This window comes from Peromyscus leucopus, chromosome 8b, assembly GCF_004664715.2.
Source record: "Peromyscus leucopus breed LL Stock chromosome 8b, UCI_PerLeu_2.1, whole genome shotgun sequence".
In the NCBI taxonomy this organism is placed as follows: Eukaryota; Metazoa; Chordata; class Mammalia; order Rodentia; family Cricetidae; genus Peromyscus; species Peromyscus leucopus.
Window position 1 is genome coordinate 84394624 of NC_051086.1, and position 24632 is coordinate 84419255.

General features: G+C 46.7%; 1 protein-coding gene across 1 annotated transcript in view; it reads left to right on the forward strand.

Moving 5' to 3' along the window:
* The window catches only part of Cacng5 (calcium voltage-gated channel auxiliary subunit gamma 5), a 47215-nt gene extending 25831 nt beyond the window's left edge, over positions 1-21384 (forward strand). The window contains exons 2-6 of the mRNA XM_028865237.2: positions 12737-12987; positions 14356-14442; positions 15586-15726; positions 18893-19038; positions 19302-21384. Coding sequence (XP_028721070.1) covers positions 12792-12987; positions 14356-14442; positions 15586-15726; positions 18893-19038; positions 19302-19559 — 828 coding nt within the window. The 5' untranslated portion in view covers positions 12737-12791 and the 3' untranslated portion in view covers positions 19560-21384. The remainder of the gene's footprint in view (positions 1-12736; positions 12988-14355; positions 14443-15585; positions 15727-18892; positions 19039-19301) is intronic.
* The last annotated feature ends 3248 nt before the right edge of the window (positions 21385-24632 follow it).

A 24632-nucleotide genomic window follows, 5' to 3' on the forward strand; every position in this document is an offset into this window, starting at 1 on the left:
TCCCTCTCTTCCCTTTGGTCTGCTCTCTCGTGACAGTCTCTTGTTGTGAGATTATTTTTCTGTCAATTTCCACTTTTATTATATATTTCCTTCCTCCTGCTTTAAGGAGAAAGTTTTCATTTTAATTGATTTTTTCATCTTCTTGAGATATGTAGTTAGAGAACTGATTTTTAGCCTTGCCTTTGTCTTTTGTGATACACACTGTTATTTTGTTTCGTTTAGTGAGTGTTTACATGTGGAGGCCAGAGGTTAATGTCTTCCTCAGACCCATCTTTATGCTAATTTTTGGTTGTTTTGGTTTTTGTTTTGTTTTGGGGGGTTTGTTTGTTTGTTTTTTTAAGATAGGGTCTCTCACTGAGTATGGAGCTCACTGATTGGTAGGCTCCAAGAGTGCCAGGGATCTGCCTGTCTCCATCCCCACCCTCATGCTAGGGTTACAGGCACATGTTACCACACCTGGCTTTTATGTGTATAAGCCTAAGAGCAAGGTCCTCATGCTTACATGGAAGCCATCTTACTGACTGAGACATCTCCCCAGCCCTGACATTTGCTCTTCAGGCAGTGATTTTCTAAGTTCTTTGTTACTTGACAAGTTCTGACAAGGGATATTTTGATCATCGTTTAGTTCAATCAATGAAGAGAAAAATCTTTAAACTGGTCATAGGTGGAAAAGGCATATTGATTTCAATTAATTCTCTCTATTTGAGACCCATAAGACAGTATTATTTATTATTTACACACACACACACACACACACACACACACACACACACCTACCTTCTTTTTCTTTCATTGTCCTATTTTGATCCTGCGTATCTGTGCTGTAGTACCAGAGTTTTTTATTCAATTGCTAAGTGCTTGCTGAAGAGGCGTGAGGGCCTGAGTTCAGTCCCCAGCACCCCAGTGCTTAGGAGGCAGACAGGTGGGTGTGCCTGGGGGCTTGCTGGCCAGCCAGCCTAGCCTACTCAGGCAACTCCAAGCAAGAGATACTGCCTCAAAACATAAAGTGAATAGTTTCAATTGAATGACACTCAAGAATATCCTCTGGCCTCTACACCTTGACACACATACACACATATTTACATACACGTGAACATTCATGTACACACACATAAAGAACCTATTTAGCATTTCTTTTATGGAAATTTGTTTATAACACATTGTCTGGTTTTGTTTGCATAAGGACATTCCCATTTTGCTTTCAATGCTGAGAGATATCTCTACTAGGTATAAAAGTCTAAGTTGATGAATACTTGTTTTAAGAACATTAAAAGTGTTATCATGTTGGATTCTGACTTTTATCATTTCAGTATCTGACATCTGTCTCAGTGCTGTCTCTGGATAGGCCTGGGAACTTTCCATTGGGTGCTAGACATCCACATGGGAAAACTGTAGGCGCTCCTTCCTGGTGGTGGCCCCTTGCTTTTGGCATGTTCCTAGAAGACACCTACATCCCAACATGAGTGAACCAGTTTGAAGATGGCTTTCAGTCTTTGCAGAAGCAAATCTCTCACCTCCCAGGTCCCACATTGGAAAGTTTGGCCTATCTGTTAGGTCCATCCTCCTTGGCGAGCTCTCATTTTGATTCCTCAATATCAAAACACGACTGAAAGATCTGCTCAGCCCTGGGCTCAGCCTCTCAGACTCACACTCCGTATGAATGGGCACATACTTCAGGGGAAAGTTGCACAAAATGACAAGCTCACTGTGCATCTCCTCCTCCTTCATCCCCTCACCTCTGAAATCTTGATTTTCTCGATGATTGTCCAACATCTTCAAACTGACTTTTCGCATTTAATCTAACTCTTCTACTCACTTTCAGCAGGAGGATTTGCCTAATCTGTGCTAGTTATTCCTAGCCAGAAATGGCTATTTTTAACACTCTACTTAATCACAGCCAAAAATAGCTTTTTAAATTCCCATTGATGTTTCTCCCCTCCTCATCAGAATCCAACTGTTTTCATTATTGTGGCTGCATCATGAGAATAATTGCCTGGTATTTGCTACTCATTTGTCTTCATCCTTAAAATAAATTCTCTGGCTATTTGCAAATGTCTCCCCTTGAGGGTAACCCCAGAATCATGGCATTTTCTAAAGAACTCATTGTAGGGGCCACAGAGATGGCTCAGTGGTTATGAGCACCTGCCATTCCTGAAGTCCAGTGGTAACTCACAACTATCTCTGACTCCAGAAGACACAGCGCCCTCTTCTGGTCTCTGTAGACACAACATATATGTAGTGCACATACATACACTCATTACACATAAAATAAAAATGAATACATTTTAAAATAATAAAAGTAAAAACAGCTCATTATATTAAATTCATAGTTTAGGGGATATTTTTTATGATATTGTTTTTCTATATAAAAATATGAAATATCCTTATTTATCAATATTAGTTTATATTTGTCAATAAAGTTATTTTATGTGTGTGTGTGTGTAAATGTGTGTCAGTGTGTGTAAATATGTGTGAGTGTGGGTATTCACACGACAGAAGGCCTCCGGGCTCAGTCCTCTCCTCCATCTTGTTTACTACAGGGTCTCACCACTGCTGGGCACACCAGGCTGGCTGACCAGCAAGCTTCTGGGCATGCTCTTGTGTTTGCCTCCTATCTCACAGTTGGCATGCCGAGACTGCAGATGTGCAAGCACATCTGGCTTTATGTGGGGCCTGGGGATCCAAACTCAAGCTCTTATGCTAACACAAGTGTTTTTTACTGTGCTGGTCGATTTTTGTCAACTTGGCACAAACCTAGGCATATTTGGGAAGGGGAAGTCTTGAAGAAATGCCTCCATAAGATGGTCCTGTGGGGCATTTTCTTGATTGATGATTGATGTGGGAGGGCTTGGCCCACTATGGGTGGTATAAGAAAGCAGACTGAGCAAGCCAGGGAGAGCAAGCCAGTAAGCAGCACCCCTCCATGGCCTCTGCATCAGCTCCTGCCTCCAGGTTCCTGCCTTGAATTCTGACCCTGACTTCCCTCAGTGATCGACTGTGACCTGAGAGTTGTAAGCTAAAATAAATCCTTTGCTCTCCAAGTTGCTACTGGTCATTGTGTTTATTACAGCAACAGAAAAACAAATTAATGTGTACATTGAGCCATCACTCAGCCCTGTACTTCTTTTCACAGCACCAGCACACAATTTACTATTTAGTTCCAACAGCTTATCTTTTTTTTTTTTTTTTTTGCTGCATAGAAAGTATTTTTTCCATGCATTATCTTTTCTATTTGACTACTAGTTCCATGTAGCTATTTTTGCATCCAACCATTTATATAACCCCTTGGATTTTCTTGTTTTGGTTTGGTTTTGAGACAGGGTTTCACGCTGTAGTGCAGGCTGGCCTAGAATTCACTGTGTAGGCCAGGGTAGCCTCAAATCCATGTCAATCCTCCTGCCTCATCCTTCCAAGTGTTAGGACTTCAGATGTGAGCTGCCATGCCTGGCTGGATTGTTTTTAGTACCACTTTTTCCAGCTGACTGACCTGGCTGTTGGTGTCTATGTATCACAAAGGTGATGATGTACCTAGAAAGTTCCCAGTCACTGATGTTTGTCAGTTTTCTGTAACTATTCCTGCAATGATTACAAATACCTAAGTTGATCGACCCTTTCTCTTTAATAACTCTGGAGATCCCAGTTCCTGAATACTCACGCTCATTACTCCGGGCCTATGGTGAAGCAGCGCATCATGGTGGAGTGTGCAGCTCTTTTTCTCAAAGAAAAAGAAAGAGACTGGAGTCCCATATTCCCTTCAGAACTGTACCTCCAATTGCCTAAAAACTTCTCTTTAGGTCCCACCCCCTGAAAGTTCTACCACTTCCAACACCTGGACATTTAGATAATGTACTGGCACTGAGGGAAGACATTTTGCTTTTTATATGGGAAGCCTAGAAATTTCCCAGGGCATCTAGGGTGGTGTGGAATCCTTACCCTGACACATCCCCTCAGTGCAGCAGACAGTGGTAGCTGAGCAGAGCTCAGGGACCAAGTTCCCAGTGGAGCCAGGAGAGGACTCTTCATGGATGGGGAGGTGTGGAACTCTTCGTGGACGTACAGTGAGGCCTCTGCTGTGCCTTGGGTAGTAGAGTCTTTGAAAGCTTTCAGAGTAGATCTGATGGTACTTTTAGGATTGCTAAGATGGTATTGTTTCCTTCTAAAATGCCACTTGTAGGGATTTATCCTGAAAAAAAAAATACTTGCCAAATGCCTCCTTGATATTTAGAGATGAGTAAGTTTATTCATTGATTTTTATAATAAGGACATATTTGAAAACAACTGTTCTGCTGTGGGGAAATGGCTATCTCGCTTTGAGCATATGCAAATCAGAAAATATACATTCTGAAGCTATTAAAATAGTGCAAAATGTTGATAATATTAAGTAAAACAGCATGAAGCTGCACTGTGCATACATATGGTGTAGTGATATGGTCCCATTTTTAAGGCATAGCATAGAGAATTTTAAGCTGCACAGGAAAGTGCTGTAAAGGCAATAATGTGGTGATACACAGTAGTTAACCCTTTCTCGCTATGGTAACAAAATGCCCAAAGGGAAGGGGAGTTTGGACTCTTCGTCTGGGATATAGTCCATTGGGTACAGAAGATGTAGTAGTGAGGCTGACTCTCAGGAAGCAGAGAGAGATGGATGCTGATCCTCTACACACTATCTCCTTTTCCTCTTCTTTGTTTAGTCTGGGAGCCCAGCCCTTAGGACACTACTGCCCACATTACTCTTCACTTGATCCTTTCTGGAAACACCCTCACTGATGTGCCTACAGTTGTGTTCCCTAGACGATTCCAAATCCTGTCAGGTTTACAGTGAAGATTAACCATCACAAAGTGTCCTGCTGGACCTTCATGGTCACCTGACTCCTGCCAGACGTCTATTGACAACAAGCATCAGCCCTTGCTGGTTTCCCACAATGCTTCTTGGTCTCCATGAAATCTCGTTCATCAACCACCTCTTTCCAAACCAAGGATGCGAGGAGTTTTTAATAAGCATTGACCTCCACTCCAGGAGGTCTGGGGACACAGTGTGATGGGGTTTGCCAGGGTTCTGTATCCTCCACTTCATAGGCCGAATTCCTGGCAGACAGGCTGGCTGTGGCTTAATCATAGAACAGAGTGTGTTAAAATGCAGAAAGCATACTCCTTGGGTCCTTCTTTTATTGAAGGGCAATCCATCCTTGCCCAGTAATTCTCAAACCCTAACAAGAGCATCTACAATGTAACAGAGAGAGACTGGTAGTGCCAGAGGGGAGAGCAAGCTCTTGGGCAGCCCCCAGCCAGCAGCTGTATGACCATTTGGTGGAAGGTGGTATCTCAAGCCAAGACAGAGCAAGTTTGGAGAGAGAAGCATGGGATGACACTGAGGTCTCCAGGCTTCAGATGATGGTCCCTTCTGAGCCCCTGTGTGCTTGGTACTTAGTGCTCCTTATGTTTGGGTATTTTTCATCCATGTCCTCAGAGATGCCACTTTCCCCACCATGAATTCATCCTGTATCATTATTACACAGAGCAGTGTAACTCCTCAGAGGATAAAGACCTAACACCTCTTCAGTTGGCTGGTGTGGAGGGAAGACGGGAGGGCTGAAATTTGTTAGGTAGCCCATGCTGGCTCTTGTTGGGAAGCTCAGCAAAGTGTCAACCAGAGTGTCCGTACCTACCCTGTAACTGGGTCCCAGTCAGATGATTTTTTTTTCCTGTAGAGAAGCATTTTCATCTGTCAAAACTAGGATACTATTGACATCTGGTGATGGTAGATTGGATAGGGATGCTCCTAAGCACCCTACAGTGTTCATGATTGATGGCCCTCACAACACATTTCCCAGCCCCAAAAGTCAGTAGGTTGAGATGGTGATCTCAGATTGGCCATCATACGTGAGTGCTATTTTCCCCGAAACAATGCCTGAGAAAATCCATTATCTTCTCATAGCCCAAAAGGCCTATAGCATCACTGCTATGTACTTTCTTGTTGTTGGTTGTTTTTGCTCTTTTGGGGGGCTCACCACCCAGCTCCAATAAATCACACACAGAAGCTTATTCTTAATTATAAATGCCCAGCCTTAGCTTGGCTTGTTGCTAACCAGCTTTTCTTAACTTATCCCAACTACCTTTTGCCTCTGGGCTTTTACCTTTCTCTTACTTCTGTAGATCTTACTTTCACTCTTACTCTGTGCCTGGCTGGGTGGCTGAGTGGCTGTGTGGCTGGGTGACTGTGTGGCTGAGTGGCTGGGTGGCTGGGTGGCTGGGTGGCTGGCCCCTAGTGTGATCCTCTCCTTGTTCTTTTGCTCTTTCCTCTCTTTCTTCCAGATTTCTCCCTCAATTTATTCTCTCTGCCTGCCAGCCCTGCCTATCCTTTATCCTGCCTTGCTATTGGTCATTCAGCTCTTTATTAGACCATCAGGTATTTTAGACAGGCACAGTAACACAGCTTCACAGAGTTAAACAAATGCAACATAAACTAATGTAACACAACTTAAAATAATATTCTGCAACAGTTTCTTAATCAGAACAGTCACAAACATGTCTAGATTCAAGGGAAAGAGATGCAGGCCCCACTTTTCAAGGCAAAGAATATAAAATAATTTATGATCATTTAAAAAATATTTTATTTTTATTTTATGTATGAGTGTTTTGCTTGCATTTATGTGTGTGTACCACATGCATGCCTGCTACCTGCAGAGGTCACAAGATGTTAGCTCCCCTGAAGCTGGAGCTACAGATTGTTGTGAGCCATCACATGGGTCCTGGGAACTGAACCCAGGTCCTCTGCAAGAGCAGAAAGTGTGGTGATATATTGTGTCCCCCAATATATTGTGTACCCTAATAAAACTTATCTGGGAGGGAACAGAACAGCCACTAAATTAGACATAGAAGCCAGAGACTTTCAGTCTGAGGAACCAGGATCAGCTGGGGAGTTGGCAAGGTGAGGCTGTGGCTTGTTCTGTTTCTCTGATCTTTCAGCATTCACCCCGATATCTGGCACCGGGTTTTTTTTATTAATAAGACCATTTGCCAATTCATCTTAGAAGCAAGTACTTTTAACACTGAGCTATCTCTCCAGCCCCTGAGATCATTTCTTAGCTCTCCTAGAAGATAATGAGGCCATTCTGGAAAGAAGTAGGCTGGGGATCAGGGCCCACTGGTTGTCCTCTGGTCACCTTATCCTGCTGGCTGCTGGCCACACCATGCTGAGTCAATGGATCGGCTCAGAAGACCAGCTGTCACTGGTTCCCAAGCCTTGTCGACATTCCCTACTCCCCAAACCCTTCATCAAAGCTCTACTGGGGTGTCTATTTGACTGTCTTTCTACTGTTCTCCAGTTGAACCTCATCTAACTTCCCTACAATCCTTTGTACCTACTACCTCACCTACCCCTGAGTCCCTAAGCACTTCATCTCAAAGTCCTTTCATGACTGGCTTGGGCGGGGAAATGTACCATTAGTGATTTAATCTCCACAAGACATTTCTCTCTAATTGCTAGTCATGGATGATAATTAGCAGCCGTTAATTCCTGATCATTAACAAGCTAATACTTAGAGGTAATGGCACCGGTAATCATCATAAACCATGCAAAACCATCATGTCCCGGGCCCCAGTTCCCAAAGGATGACACTGCATGGTGATAGCTTCAGTCCAGGAGGGAGCTAGAGCCCTTCATTTTGTTTCTGAGAGCAATGGTCAGAGAACTGATGTCTCTCATCTTTAGTCTCAAGTTCTTCTCTGACTGCAGAAATAATATGTGTTCTTTTAGAAGCCTCCTGGAGCACAGAAAAGTATAAAGAACATAAAACATACATAACCTAGTTACCTGGAGCATCTTCCATCAATATTTTGGTTTATTTCTTCCCACTCTATACTTTTTCACATAGTCAAGTGTCTGTTAAATTCCTGGTTTTGCAGTCTGCTCTGTTCATTGACCATCCTAAGGTGAATATCTCTCATGTGGTGGCAACTAATAATACAACTTGTCCTCCTCTCCCATCAGCAAGAGAGAGGAAAGAAAAGCTTTAACTGTAGAGGGATGAGAGTCAGGAGACAGAAAAGCGGGTATCAGAAGACAGGGTGGGGGAGATGACTTGATAAATGAGTGATGTGGTGTCATATTTATTTATAACATACTGAGGCTTAGAGGTGCCAAGCAGCCTACAGGATATCAGAGGCGGCAGACTGGATTGAAACCAGGTCCAACTCGAAACTCTCTGCCTACACCGTATGATTTTCTACTGGAGAACTGAATGGGCTCAAGGAGTGTTCAGGTGATGGAGAAACATGCAAAGAGGACCTTCAAGAATCTTGATTCAAGAACATTGATATTTTGTACTTTTGTTCCTTGGAATAACAGACTGGCTTGTCTCTTGTGCTCCTGTCTTCTGGAACCTCGTTGCCTGACATGGGGTTTAGGGAAATATTAGTCTCATTGCTTACAATGTGGTTTTAAGAATCAGAAATGCTGAGTCACAGTGGCCCACCAGGGAAATGATACCAGAAGCTACACCCCAGGGGCACCCCATAGGAAGCCCCAAAACATTTGTTCCTCCAACCCTTATATAAGACTTGATCATTTAGAAAATTATCTAAAGACCCGTGTCTTACCCATTTCTAGATTCTTGAAGGTCCTCTTTGCATGTTTCTCCATCACCTGAACACTCCTTGAGCCCATTCAGTTCCCCAGTAGAAAATCATACGGTGTAGGCAGAGTTTCGAGTTGGACCTGGTTTCAATCCAGTCTGCCGTCTCTGATATCCTGCAGGCTGCTTGGCACCTCTAAGCCTCAGTTTCCCCATCCACGAAATGGAGTTACTACTACTACTCATGGGGTTACTGTAAGGGACTGGAGAAGGTATGCAGTAATTGACAGTCAGTACTTTATAAATAAATATGACACCACAATAAAAGTATAATTATGGGGTTAGGGATTTAGCTCAGTGGTAGAGCGATTGCCTAGTAAAGTGCAAGGCCCTGGGTTCAGTCCTCAGTTGGGGTGGGGAGTATAACTATGTGTGGTGGTATTGTGTTCCCCAAAATATTGTGCACCCTAATATACTTATCTGGGGTCAAAGAACAGAACAGCCACTAGATACAGAGGCTAGAAAATGGTGGCACACACGACTTTAATCCTAGCATTCCAGAGGCAGAGATCCCTCTGGATCTCTGTGAGTTTAAGGCCACATTGGAAACAGCCAGGAATGGTGACTCATGCCTTTAATCCCCACGAGTAATGGTAGAAAGCAGAAAGGTATATAAGGTATATAAACTAGAAGCTTTTAGCTGGTTAAGCTTTTAGGCTTTGAGCAGCACAATTCAGCTGATAGGCATCCAGTCTGAGGAAACAGGATCAGCTGAGGAATTGGCAAGGTGAGGTGGCTGTGGCTTGTTCTGCTTCTCTGATCTTCCAGCATTCACCCCAATACCTGGCTCAGGTTTGATTTTATTAATAAGACCGTCTAAGATTCCTGCTACAACTATGTTTGCAATGACTTGCTCATTTTTTGCTTTTCGCTCCCCTGATACAGTTGTCCCATTCTCCAGAAAGGGAGCGGACTCTTGGGGTTTGCCTAAGCACACTTCAGACTTTAGGGCCTGTCCTTACAGAGTTCTCAGGCAAGGTCACCTTCAGCCTCTTCTTTTATGCTTTTTTACTGATTTGGATCCAATCTCCTCTCCATTTTCATCTCTCCAAATCTCTAAGACCCAAATCTTTCTCATCTCTGCCAAGCTTAACATTAAAATTGGCTGCTCAGCTTCCGCCGGGCAACAGCTGTCGTATTTCAGGCGTCCTGATCTGTCTGCTCTGGGAAAAGTGGGGTTTTAGTCCATTGTTACTGAATAATAATACCCTACACCGAGTCCAGCCTTGGCTCTTGCAAGCTACGGTCCTATCCACCATGGCAGTTAATCCCCCAGCAGTTCTGGGGAGGGGTAGGAACAGGTCTTTTTATCCTCCAGAGGAGCAGTGGCGTTCCCAAAGTGGGTTTCCTGGACCCCTTTTGTGGCCAGATAAGTCTGGGAATAGTTTGAGTAAGTAAAAGTCAACTGTGTTGTCAGCCTTTACCCTCTGCAATGCAATTCTTCAAAACCAAGATACAGTGCCTCCTGACACCTTCCCCCCCCCGCTAGAATATTCCACAGAACTATTGCTCTAGCCCTCAGCATACTGTGTCATGAATGACTTAGCATTTCACTTTCCCCTTCCCTGTCAAAGTCAGCGCAGGAAGGGTTGTTTAGCTTTCCACACTCTGCCTTGCAGACCCACTGCCTTTACACACCTCCCAAGAGCCAGTACGTGGCCCATTCTGTAGCTCTCCCAACTCTCCCATGGTCAGCTGCTAGAACAGGGCTGCTGCTGTGGGGTGACCCCTTCCAGGCGAAGAGCGCCAGCACCCTGTCCCCTGCCACCCAGAAGTGAGCTCAGCTTTACAGACAAACGGGGTTTGTGATGCTCTTCAGGTAGCTTGGCATCCACCTATACTTAGATCTCGGCCAAGGCATGACATCATCCCTCGGTAGGGTCCTCAGGACACCACCCAGGCCCTGTGCTTGGTGGACCCTGCCAGGGCAACACTGTACCATTTCAAAGTCTCTAACCTTGTAACATTCAAAGCTGCCCACACCATTGGAACTTGGTGGCAGGGCTGCTAGGTGTGACACTTGTCCTTGTCGCCCTAGGCTTACATCTTTTAGAAGTGGCTCTGCCTGTCTTCTTCTGGGCTTAGGTCACATTCTGAGCTCTCCTATGTATCAGTAACCTTTTTTTCATTGTAACAAAATGCAGATGACAGAAGGAACGTGAGGAAGAGTCTGTGTCAGCCCAGGGTTTGAGGGCACACAGCCCACTATGGTGGTGAAATCACAGTGGCAGGGGCATGAGACAGCTGGCCACGTTGTGCCTGTAGGAAGCAGGGAGGGATGAAGAGGTATGCTCAGCTCCCTTTTCATTCAGATTAGGACCCCGCCCTATAGATGCCGCTGTCCATGTTCAGGATGGGTCTTCCTTCAGTTAAACCTTTCTGGAGACATCCTCACAGCATAGCCAGAGGTGTGTTTCCATGGTGACTCTAAATCTAATCAGGGTGGCATCATCCTCGCACAGCAAGTGCCACACGGCAATGCTGTCGCTTGTTAACTTGGCCCAGTGTTTCTCTGACATTAGCGAGCAGACAAACTCACCTGGGTCTCCTTAGAATGCAATTGATTAGCTGCATTTCTCATCACTATTGCAAAAATCCCCAATAGAAGCAACTTAATGGATGAAAGATTTGTTTGGGTTCGTGGCTCCAGTCCATCCATCATAGGGAGGAAGGCATGGAGCTTGCGGCAGCGGAAGAACCTCCTCACATCTTGGTGAAGCAAGAACCAGAGGCAGACATAATTTCATAGTCTGTCTGTCCTCAGTGCCCCACTTCTGCCTGCTGGACCACAGTACCAAAGGTTTCATAACTCCCCGCAAACAGCACTACCAGCTCGGACCCAAGTATTCAAAACCACAAGTCTATGGGGGATCATTTCAGACCTAACCCATAACAACACTGGAGGGTTCAGAGTCTGCTTTTCAAACCAGCTCCCTAGCGACGCCAATGCTACAGGTCCATAAACAGCACTTGGAACAGCAAAGATCAATATTTCTCAACTTCATGTTAGAATTACCTGGGAGAACTTTTTCAATGCCATCACCTGGCAAACACCCTAACAGACTCTGTGAGGCAACCCAGAATAAAGGACTCTTAGATGCTCCTGGGTGAGTCTTGGTTACAGCCTTAGAATAGACGCCCCAAGCCAGGCCATGGGCTCTCTGGGGGCTAGCATCCATCTGCTCTTCTTCTCTACTTCTTCACTAGTTCAGTAAGCCCCGGAAGCATCAAATGAATTCATGGCTCACCTTGCAGATTCTCAGCTTTTCTCTGGATGGTTCAGAGCTTGCCCCTGACAATGAAGAGCTCTAGGCAGGAAACAATCATTCCACACCCACTCAGGTGGATTTTGGAGGCCTTTTTGAAGACAACCTTTGGTTCTGGCTGCTTTACATGTGCTGACCCAGACTCCCTTGGATCAGAGTCCCATGAGGAACACTTCCTACAGGCAGCCTTCTCTGTCCCTTTGTGTCCCCCCAAGGCTGCTGCCCACTTCTGGAGCCTGCTGTCAGAGAACAGTTGACCCTCAGAGACCTTGACAACTCAGAGGAACCCACCCAGAAGAGCTTGGTCTCCACGTTTTCCTGTCTGGTGTCTCAGCCATGGTTTTCAATGGGTTACATTGGACTGCTTTGGGGGAACCATTGTTTTAGATAGGTAGTTCTTCAAGGGAAGGGGCAGAATGCTCTTCTTTGCATCTCTCATATCTGGCAAGATACATGTATACATTGATGGATGGATGGATGGATGGATGGATGGATGGATGGATGGATGGATGGGTGGATGGATGGATGGATGGATGGATGGACAAATGAGTAGATGGATAGATGGATGGATAGGTGGGTGGGTGGATGTGGATGGATAGGTGGAAAGATGAATGGTAATGTGTAGTAAGGGGGACTCAGAAGATAAGGGGATAGATTCAGCAGCTTTAAGAGAAAGCTGTGAATTCCTGGGGGCAAAGGGAGAGGGTCGCCCTTATGTGGAGATGGTCTAGAAACTGGAAGTAGCCTAGTTGCTCTTATTTGTTCATTGACTCCGAGAAGATTGTCTTGAGTTACTGCTCACTGCCTTGTGCTCACACTCCCTCCCTGTCCCCATAGCCCGTTCTGCTCCCGTGAGACGGCACTGCTGGCTGCCCGGTGACCATCCACGAAGATGAGCGCCTGTGGGAGGAAAGCCCTGACCCTGCTGAGCAGTGTCTTTGCTGTCTGCGGCCTGGGCCTGCTGGGCATCGCCGTCAGCACGGACTACTGGCTGTACCTGGAGGAAGGCATCATCCTTCCCCAGAACCAGAGCACAGAGGTCAAGATGTCCCTGCACTCAGGCCTCTGGCGGGTCTGCTTCCTCGCTGGTAAGGACAGTCCTGCCCTGCGGAATACTGCCCCACGGGGTTTTCTCCCTATTTAGAGACACCCAGGAGGTGCTAGTAGACAGTTCAGCATAGACAATCTCTGCTCTAGGCAGTGTTGCAAGCAGCCATCAGATTACAGACCCAAGCTCAGACCCCGGTTCACAGTGTCCAGAGAACAAGCTCTTTCAGGTCCCAGGGCTTTCTTTCCTCCTAAAAGATCCATGCAAGCCTGGTTTTCCCACACTCTGTTTTCCAGCAGTGAATGACACCCCCAGCTCTAAACCACTCTTGCAGGCCTTACCTTAGCTACGCATGTTATTGATCGAACACAATTTAGCCAATGACCCTGTAAGGAAGACTTATCATTACCACTTTACAAATGAGGAAGTGAAGACTCCGGCAGGCTGAGTGCATCTAGACTCTTAGCTTCCCTGATATCCACAAGGTTAAGGAATAGGAAATATTCAGCAGCTTCCTATTCTTCTGTCTGTGAAATGGCCCCACAAAGAAAACATAAATGTGGATCTTTCCAGGAAGGTGCAAATTTTGATCCTGCTATTGTAGATTTGGGGATTCTCTAGAATCTAAGTGAGTTGCTACACCAAGAGCCCTGTCCTTGAGGCCTTTATCACAGCCACGTTCCACCCTATACAAGAGAAGCATCCCCGTGTCCCACAAGAACTGTGTAAACTGTGCTAGCCAGGATAGCCACAGTATGGTCCCTGAGCTTCTCTTGTGGGATCCTGGAGCCTGTATGCACATTGAGAAAAGATATAGCTTGTTCCCCCAGCTTTTTTACCCATCTTGATGCTAGGGCCTTGACGGACAGGCCAGAGGTTGGATGGAGTTTAGCAGAAGGAACACATCCAGCTCCAGCCTGGCTACCCTGTGTCACTCTGAAGAGTCTGCTTTAGGAACAGCATCCAACTCTGATCTCATCTCTCACGGCTCCAGATGCTGTGCCATCCATCTCTGCTTAACTAGAAGCAGAGTTTGAGGCCACTACGGTCTGATTGACAGGGTTGCGCTGGAGCCTGGGGGGGAGTATTGCACAAAAATCTGCACATGCATCTGAGATAGCCATGCGCCATCATCACTAGTCAAAAGCAACAGATGGTACCAGATGCTTGATGGGTATAGATTTCATAGTGCCGACCTCTTCCCAGGCTTCAGGAAGAAAGTGGCATCAAGACATGTCCCCCACCCCCTGCTGTGGGCCACCAGCCAGGGGATGAAAACTTCCCTTGAGTGTTTATCCAGCCCAGGTGCAGAGACATAGGCCCAAGGATCCTAGAAACATTTGGAATGTACTAACCTCAAATCTGTGTTGGAGTAGGACCTGGAAATAGTAATTTCTTGTCTCCACAGGTGAGGAGCGAGGACGCTGTTTCACCATAGAGTATGTGATGCCCATGAACTCCCAGATAACGTCAGAGTCCACAGTCAATGTTCTAAGTAGGTGTCTAGAACATTCTAAGCTGGGCTACTGGTGGGACAGAGAGCCAAACAAAGGGAAGAGTCAAACACCCAGAACCTTTCCAAGAGCTAGTGCCCTTGGCCTTAGCTGATTATACTGGTCAAGTTCACTAGCGCTTGCTCTGAAGAGTCATTTTTCCAGGGAGAAGCTAGATTGCTGGAATCCCCATATCTATGACCCCAGGAAATGAAGGAACACTCATACCCAGACTGAAGCAACGTCTCTGGACTGTAACAAGCTGACTTTATGACCTTGACCTCACCAGATTTGCTCCGACTCTCAGCAGGAACTTGGAATGTTACAGTAGAGTTCATCCCCTTGGTCTATTAGAATTGGTTCCAGGACCCTCTGGATACAAACATCTATGAACACTTACATCTGCTATAAAAAAAATGGCTTAATGTTTGTTTGTGCATATAACCAACACACTTGTCCAGCAGACTTCAAATAATCTCTAAATAATGTCTACTACAGTGTGAATGACTAAATTCAGTGTCAGCCCCTTCTTGCCTCTGAGATCAAGCTTATGTCACATGGCCCCAAGCCTCAATCCTCTCATCAGTGTAGCTGCTCTTTCCTGCCTCCATCCTGGGTCACCTGTTAGCATAAACTCAGTTGCTCTCCAGAGTCCACATGAATAACAAAGATACTCGATGGGAAATTCTGAGGATTTAGATTGCCTCTTAGGAACCAGAGACAAAGAGCAAATTCTTTATTATACACTAGAACTCCCCCAAGTGATTATAAATTGAAAAAGAAAGGGGCCAGCGCCAGTCCCCTGAACACTCAGAGCATGCTCTGTACCCCTGGAGATGGTGGATGTCTCTTAAAGATGAGGCAAGATGATGTGACCAGGCATGTCACAGCTCTCCTATAGACAGGCGACGTAGACTCCTGGGAGGGGAGCTTATGCCTGAAGGGGAGACAAATCTCGGAATATGTTGGCAGTTGGAGCCACACCTCACAGGCCTGCCAGCACCAGGAGACCCCCTAGGCCACTGTGTGGGACCAGGGCTTAGAGGACCTGTCTGTAGGCATCGCAGAACACACTTTCTGGAATGAGGTAATGAAGGAAGGTCACTGTGGTAGCCTGACAGACTGTCCCTTTTTCCCTGCATTAGAAATGATTCGCTCAGCCACCCCGTTCCCACTTGTCAGCCTCTTCTTCATGTTCATCGGGTTCATCCTGAGCAACATCGGGCACATCCGTCCCCACCGGACCATACTGGCCTTTGTCTCTGGCATCTTCTTCATCCTCTCGGGTAAGCTGTGCGGTTCTCTCTCCATACACCCTGGACTTTCGATTTTTAGCTCCTGAGCAATTCTGTTTGGGGAAGTCCCACTCGCAGCTTCGAGCCAACCCTGGACACGGAGTGAGCTGAGCCAGTGACCTTGGCAGAACTGTGTTAGGGCTGAAGGAGACTTCTGATGACCTTCCAAAAACAAAAACAAAAACAAAAAAAAATACACATAAGGCTTCAGAGTTAGAGTGACCCGATGAGTTCACGCTGGGCAGAGCTGGGATAGGAACCCAGCAACTGTGGTCACGAGACACACCATTACCACCACCACTTCCTCTCTAGCTCCCACTGATGGGTATTCATTCCTGTGTCTGAAAGGGCTGCATCCTTGAGTATGGCTTTGGAAAATAAATACATCACACTTGGGAATAATGATTCCTTCACTCCTAATCCTCAGCTACCCCCAGAGAGTTCTGCCTTCATAATCTAACCACACCCCATATCCTGAGCTCACCAGACCCCTTCACCATAGACATGTCTTCACGGACTATCACCAAGCTGTACTTCATTCATTCATTCAGTCAGTCAGTCACCATATCTATCACACCCTATTCTGGGTGCCGGCATCACTGGCTGTAGAAAGGTCAGGTGGTGGGAGATGTAAACATGTAGAGTGGAGACAGGAACTCCGAGTGAAGAGAACTGTGACCGGGCCACCAGGAACTGCCATTGGGACTGAGAATAGTGGCTGAAATTCAGAACAAGGGCTGGTCAGAGAAAACTAGAGGAGAAGTTGACCGATGCAGTGAATAGGAATTAGGGGGGAAATGAAGTTAGAAAGAAGAAAGAAGAAAGAAAACTATCATGGAGTCTCTGGGGGCCTAAGAAGTGTGTTCGGAAGTGAGACTACCGAGGCATCGAATTGTCTTGAGATTTGAAACTTTGTAAGAAGGCTTGAGAGGATTTTTGAACCAAGGGACAGCATATTTGGATGTTAGAACACATGCTGTTCAGAACTGTGAGGAAAGGAAGGGAGCAGGAGCCAGGAAACCTGGACAGAGGTGGATCCAGAACTACAGGGGATGGGCAATAATGGGACAGACTAAGACGATACTACTACAGAAAGAAGTGGGAAGATTCATGCACATTCAGAGGGTAAACTCACTAGGACCAGGATGAGGCTGGCGGGGGGGGGGGGTGCCAAGGATGAGTGCTATTTTCTTGCTTGAGCATTTCTACATCACATCCATGATCTAGGCATCACAGAAGGAGAAACAGCTTTGCACAAAGGTTATAAAATTAGTGTGGGAAACACTGGGTTTGAGCTGTCCATTGTGGCATAAAGGAGGGGTATCCAGAAAGCTGCCAGACATCAGGCTCTGGGGCTCATGGAGTCACCTGAATCGAAGACAAAGATTGGAGAGCTATCAGCCTAAGGGATGAAGGCGTGAATCATGATGAGTTGTACAAGGGAAATATATGAGAAGGCAATGGAATGTGGTAAATAAAATGGGTGCTTTCTCCCCAGTGGCCTCAGGAGACCTTTTCTCTAGAAAATAACGGAACGGCTTTCAGGGTGTGCAGTTTAAGTGCCTTGAATTGGTTGGCTGGAGAAAAGAGGTCTAGAAGTTGATGCTCAGGTAGAAGATAGATAGGTAGTTTGAATAGGATGGATAGATAGAATGGCTGGATGGATGGATAGATGATGGAAGGATGGATGGAAGGGTGGGTGGATGGGTGGATGGATGGATGGATGGATGGATGGATGGATGGATGGATGGATGAGTGGGTGGGTGGATGGATGGGTGGATAGATGGGTAGGTGGATGGGTGCATGGATGGGTGGATGGATGGATTGGAAAGGCTGATGAACAAATAAAAAGCAATAAAGAAAAAAGGATTCTCTGGCATAGGCATCCTTATTGCCAACTGGCTTGCCAGTCCCTTTAGGATTGTTCCCCCATTTCCCTATGAGCATAATCTTTGAGCCAGGTGGCAGGCAGATTACCTGACTCCAAAGAACCATTCTGCCTTGTTCTTTCCTTACACACACACACACACACACACACACACACACGACCTCTACCCATCCATTTTTTGCTCTACCTACCAACCCTTTTGCCATACAGTCTCCCCTCCATCCCACTCTTTCATTCATGTAATGAATCCAATAACACTGAAATATCCCAGCCCAGCACTGATATGGTGGTGTTCCAGCTAGCCAGAACAGGACAAATGCAGGGCCAAGCTATGCACTCTTCCTCCTGTGAATTCCATAGCAGCCAAGCTGACTGGAGATCAGGCAGCCTAAGATTCCAACCGTGAGTGAATCACAGGACCATAAATCTAGGATGGAGCTGATACACAGGCTTCATAATAACAGAGGGACATTTGGGGGCAGCAGTGACTCACGCTTGAGTTAAGGACAGAGGAAGGTTTGGCTCACACCTCTCTCCCTTTGACATCCCTCCTTGGAGGGGCCCCAGTTTCATCAAATGATGTGAATGGAATGAAACCCGAACAGCTCAATGTAGAGTAATTATGTCTTGACTCAATTACACTCACTAATTGACAGAACTGCTGCCCGGGGCAGTCATGTGCACAATGGCAGTTGGCGTTTGGGGCCCCAGGGGCCTCCTGATTCAATGTTGGCCAGGATTTGAACAAACTTCCCTTTCATCTCCTCACTGAAGATCTCAGAGGGGTTACACTGTGTGACCAAGTGGTCTGCATAGGCCCCAGGCTGTACTGGCAGGCTCCAGGGAGATATGTACACCCCCTGCTGGAGACAGGGATTAGAAGCCCTGTTGAGGAGCCTTACCATAGTCCTCACATTAATTAAAAGCCCTTTTGGTAGCTCAGGATTCATCCCCAGGATCATATCAATGTAGTACCAGGACCACTAGAGCAGGCCCAGTGAACAAGGATGCAGGAGGGTATGTGTGACAGAAGTGGGTATCAATCGCGAGGCTTGTCTCTTGGCTCAGGAGAGTAGTTGGACAGGGAGATAGCCTTCTTGCACCTGTTCAATCCCTACAAGATGCTGCCATAGACAGAGTCATTAGCAGGCAAGCTCTTGCTCACTCTGGAACTCCAAACTGAAGGCTTTGTTCCCAGCGGGTACCATATTGACAAACTCCCCGGACCACCGGGCTGAACGTGCCCTTCCCTCCCCTTCTCTCATGCAGGCCTCTCTCTTGTGGTGGGCCTGGTACTGTACATCTCCAGCATCAATGATGAGATGCTCAACAGAACCAAGGATGCAGAGACCTATTTCAACTACAAATATGGATGGTCCTTTGCCTTTGCCGCTATCTCCTTCCTTTTAACAGAGGTAACCTGCCCCATACTGCCCTGTGCCAGGTTGGTACTGCCCTACCTGGAAAGGAGGAGGGAAACATCCCACAGCATCCTGGACCACTTGCTCTACCAGATTCCCCAGAATGTACCTCTCCCTGGCTTTCCTGGGTCTCTTCCATCCCAGAGCACACTCCTGTCTATATGTGTACTAGCCATCCCACTGGAGAGGCTCTGTGGCTGTGTTCCGGGAAGACGCATTACAAGTGAGTCCTCTCCTCTGCTTCTCTTTCACTGTAGAGTGCTGGGGTAATGTCTGTGTACCTGTTCATGAAGAGGTATACTGCCGAGGACATGTACAGACCTCACCCAGGCTTCTACCGGCCACGCCTGAGCAACTGTTCCGATTACTCTGGCCAGTTTCTACATCCAGATGCCTGGATCCGGGGCCGCAGCCCCTCAGACATCTCCAGCGATGCCTCCCTACAGATGAACAGCAACTACCCAGCTCTGCTCAAGTGCCCGGATTACGACCAGATGTCATCATCTCCCTGCTGAGCCCTGGTCTCCTCCCCACCTGAACTTTGGATGGCTGGACAGCCTTGCCCTTCCCCTGAGCCAAGGCCCAGGCCATTCCCTGCTTAGCCATTGTTACTTGACCACATCCTCTCCCTGCTCCCAGAGTAGCTCTTCCTTCAGTGGGTATCAGAGCCTGGAGTCACAGGCATGCTGATTGGCTGAGGGCATGGGTGAAGTCCTGCCTCTAGAGTGCCAATCATAGCCATGGGCCCCTGGGGATCCAGCAGCACCCCTTACTGTGCTGTGTCCGAAGATGCCCATGTTCTAGTTGTATTTTATTCCTGCACTTCCGGGTCAGCCAAGGCCATGCTGGAGTTGCCGAGTTTCTGATGATATAGACAAAGCCAGACTTGAACACTTGCCAACCAGCCTGGCTCTCCATCCATGATCTATGCGTGAGGCCAAAAGGTGATTCTGTTCCAGTGGTCTGGCTGGCTCAGAAACCTCAAGCAAACAGTTCCTTGTGAGACACTCTATGCTTTTATGTCTTCGGCCTCCCTCCACAAAACACAGTCTCTGTGTGACACTGCCCCCAAGGCCCTGGACTTTCTGTCTTTCATCCTTCCAGAATGCAGCTGCCCTGGTCAGGGACTAAGGTAAGTACTCAGCGGTGCCAATGAAGTCACAGAGGTGTTAACGGCTGAAGATGTCTTAATACACACGGCCCCTTGATAAGGTATTTCACAGGGGCTTTTGATGCCTTAACCCAAAGAAGTGACTGATGACGAGAACCCCAGGATTTGACGATTCTGTGTTCAGAGCTCCAAGCACTGTGTCCCACCCTGGGGGCATTGTCCCTGACTTCAAGGACCATATTTCCATCCAAGGCTCTAAGATCTAATCATGCAGACAGGTGTCTGTACCAACTAAGGACACTGTAGCTGCAAGCCAGGTTTAACGACACAGTGCATTTTGAGCCCAAACAAGCCAGATTCCAGATGATCCAGCTGCCTTGCCAAGGATGCCTGTGAACATTTGGGGGTTGCCAATTTAATCCTAATATGGGGAAGCATCTGCTTCCCAGTTATTTGACATATGTGGGCAAATCACATGCCTCCAGAAGGCAGACAATGCGACAACCATTTTCCTGATGGGGAAGCTGAGCAGGGCGGCGGCAAGCAGCTTCTGGGAAGTCCGTGAACCCCCCCACAGTTCTCCAGGTGTCCGCCCAGCTTGACCGTGCTTCTTTCTGGGAGTTCTGAGTGGCGAGCCAATGTGGGACTCTCTTTGCTGTGTATTTTTGCCGTGCTCACTTTTGCCTCGCTCTCTTCAAGATGCCAAATGTCCCTGAGCACACAAAGTCACAGTGGGTAACTGGCAGGCTCTGGCAAGTGGCACAGGAAACCACACAGCTGGGGCCTACAGAGGGGCACTGACTCAGTCAGCTTGGAAGAGGCCGTAAGTTCAAGATCAAGTTGTCAGAGGGCTGATCTGTGGGACATTTCCTCCACGCGTAGAGATGGCCACCTTCTTGTTGTGTGCCCATGTGCCTCTGATACTTTATTTTCTCTGGTACATCCAAATTACCTCTTGAAAGGACACCAGGGGCTGGGGACAGTATCTCAGTTGGTAGAGTGCTGATCTAGCATGCATGAAGCCCTGGATACAACTCCTAACCCTACATATTCCAGGTGTGGCGGCACACATCTGTAATCCTAACACTTGGGATGTAGAGGGGTTGTTCAAGGTCACTCACCTACAAGCTAGTTTAAGACCAGCCTGGGCAACATAAGACACTCTCCCAAAAAATTTTAAGACATCAATTATGGGTCAAAGCTCATTCCAATAAAGTTGATGATCACAATTACTATATCATTTAAGTACCCATGTAGAAATATATTCACATTCTGAGAACTGGAGGCTGTGGTCTGAGAGTACAAATTTGGGAGAGGGCACAACTCAGCCCCTCACATGCGGATTGCTTCGTAACAGGTCACGACACTGCTTTCCCAGCTCAGGGGAAGGGAGGATGAGAGAAGCCGTTTTGTCTCTCAGCTCTGTCACTGACTCACTGCGAATCCCCAGGCAACCCCTTCTATTCTGAGAAACTCAGCTGAAGTTGTTCCCAAGCCCACTCTCCACACCCACGCCCACACCTCTAATGATTTGGTCCACATTGTTCTTGTCTGCCAATTTCCCTATCTGCCTGTGAACTGAGAGCGATGGGCAGGCCCCGGCTTCCCACTCCATTGGCGCCTCGCAATGATCATTCGCTTTTGTTGCTGTTTGCAAGAGTCCGTTTGGAGACTAAGTGGGATTTTCAAACTGGACAAATGTTTAGACATGCTTGACTCCAATTTGTGTCAATGTTATTAACACCCAGGATGCACTTCTCTCTCTCTCTCTCTCTCTCTCTCTCTCTCTCTCTCTCTCTCTCTCTCTCTCTCTCTCTCTCTCTCTCTTTAAAACACTTTCTCTGTCACTGTGCCAGGCTCAGTTTTGTACACATAGGGAAAAAATAGAATTCACTCCTAACTGCAAGCTGACTGTTGACCGTGGTATTGTTAGAGTGGGCCATCCCCAGCCTGAGACTGAGTTGTCAAGTCAAGGAGGGCAGGATGTTTTCACCCCGGAACGGGCCATGTGCGCTTCCCTAGCAATGAGTCTGGGTCCCTTTCTTCTCCCATGAAGGATGGGTGAATGTATCAATACCATACCACTATCATAATTTCTTTTCCATCCATAAACTCATCTCAGAAACTATTCATAGCCTTTCCTTGATCAAAAGATTTCTTAATAACCCAACTCTTGCCATCTCTCGGTTGTGCTTTCTGAGTTGACTTTATCCTTGGGTCAGCAGCAAGATGATCACATAAAATATGATCTGGAAGATGCAGCAGTGCCAGCAGAGGTACAGGGGGTACCCCTTCTTTTATCATCCCTAGAGACAAAGACAACATCTCCAGAAGCAAACCCCGCAGACTCACCTCATGTCTCCCTAGCCAATTCTGGGTCACATACCCATTTCTGAACCACCCTTTGGCCAGAGAAATAGGATGATCATCTATCATCATAGAAGGAATTATCCCCCAAAACTTAAGGTAACAGTGGCCATATCATACTATTTGAGGGGGTTGCCTGGGCCTCAGCAAGGTGGCTCTTGCTCAGTCTCAGGCTCATGGGTAATTGAACTTGAGCAGTGACCGTTATTTCAAAGACTTTTTTGTTCACTTGTCTGGCCACTGGGGTCCACTGGCAGGCAGTAGTTGAGGTTATTGGCTGGAACACCTGGGTACAGATGGGATTTCCTCACAGCCCAACAGCTGGAAGCTAAGAAGGACTATCCCCGGAGCCATACTACTTGTTTTGAAGAAGCCTTGGAAGTGCTAGGCTAAAAAGTCACTTTTATTGCCATTATCAAACCACCCAGATTGAAGTGCAGGAACATAGATCCTGCAGCTTGAGGGTTGAGAAGCCCAGCTTCCACTGTAGGAAGAGAGTTGGCATCTGCTTTAGTGACCACTTTGGAAACGCAAGACATCACTTTCTGATTGGCTTTGCTGATGTTCTTCCAGCCCCAAGATCCAGATGCTACTCTGGGCAAGGGCTGTGTCTCTAACAAACTTCCAGATTATGTCAAGACCATTGCACACTCTAGAGGTTCTAGATAGTTTTAATTTCCTCAGAGGGTTCTCACCTCAGGATTAAGAACTTGGGCCTAGATCTGATGGAATTTACCCTCAGAGATGGAGATAAAGCCACCTCCTCACTAGTCCTCCTGGGAATTACTGGCTTCTTACGAAATGCTAAAGGTCCCAGTATCATCCTCGCTCCCTCCCAGCCTTCAGTGGCCTCACCTTCTCAGACAAGGTTGTGCCTTTGGGCAGGGTGTCAAGTTCATGGGCTTAAGCCCAGTACTTTGGCTCCAGAGGCATCTCTCAAGCTGGCATCCATGAGGATGCACCAACAGCTTGCCCTTGAGCACCAGGATGGCAAGTGCTCAGCATTCCAGAGCCAAGCTGCTCTTCTTCCTGTGGTCATGGCCAAGAATGGACACCCGGTCCTGAGGAAGGCCAACAGACCTTCAAGGTGACCTTGTAGTCTCAGACCTCCAACTACAGAAGTTCTTCACTGCTGGCTTTTGAATAATTCATTTTGCACTCATCCATCATTAATTAACCAGGCTTGAGGGCTTTTGGGACCATAAAGAGACCGTGTATCACCATGTTCAGAGTGAATGCAACTTCAGTCAAATTTTATTTTAAACCCACCCACACTCATATATCTCCCACCCCATTTCAGATTCGGTACAACCTGTGTGAGACCCTCTATAATATATTGCTTTCAAAACTCAAACACAAGGGCTGGAGAGATGGTTCAGTGGTTAAGAACAATTGCTGCTCTTGCAGAGGACCTGGATTTGGTACCCAGCACCCATGTGGTGGCTCACACTGGTCTATAATTCAAGTTCCAGAGGATCCAATGTCCTGGTCTCCATGGGCACTGCATATATGTGGTGCACTTACATACAGACAGACAAAACACTCACTCATACATATAAAGTAAAAATAAGTAAATCTTTATTTTAAAATCCCAAACACAGCAAAAATTGTAAAATCCCCTCAGATTAAGTTGTCAATTATTAAGAAAATGGTAGAGATCAAGTGAGTATCATCTATGAAATCCACAGAAAGTCTCAATGCCCTGAATGTCAAGGTCAGCTCTTAGGCTTGGCTTCACCCAATAAAGAATTTGCTGTTGTGAGCTCAAATACAAGCTCTTGTGAATGTCAGTTTAGACACTATGACTTCAATTTCGGCTCCCACGGGAGAGCATCATTAGACATTATCATCAGCACACATTATAGCCTTCACCAAAATGTCTAGTTCCTAGCAGGTTTTTGTGAGCATGACCACCGTTAACGCTCTTCACCCTATGAATGGAAGGATTGTAAGACCTAAAGATGTTTCTAAACAGATTCAGAAACATGGTGGCCAGGGGAGACAGCCTGATCAAGGGCTTGTCAATCAAGCATGAGGATCTAAGTTCGATTCCCAGAACCCACATAGGGGCACATGTCTGTAATCCCAGTACTGGGAGGCAGAGGTAAAA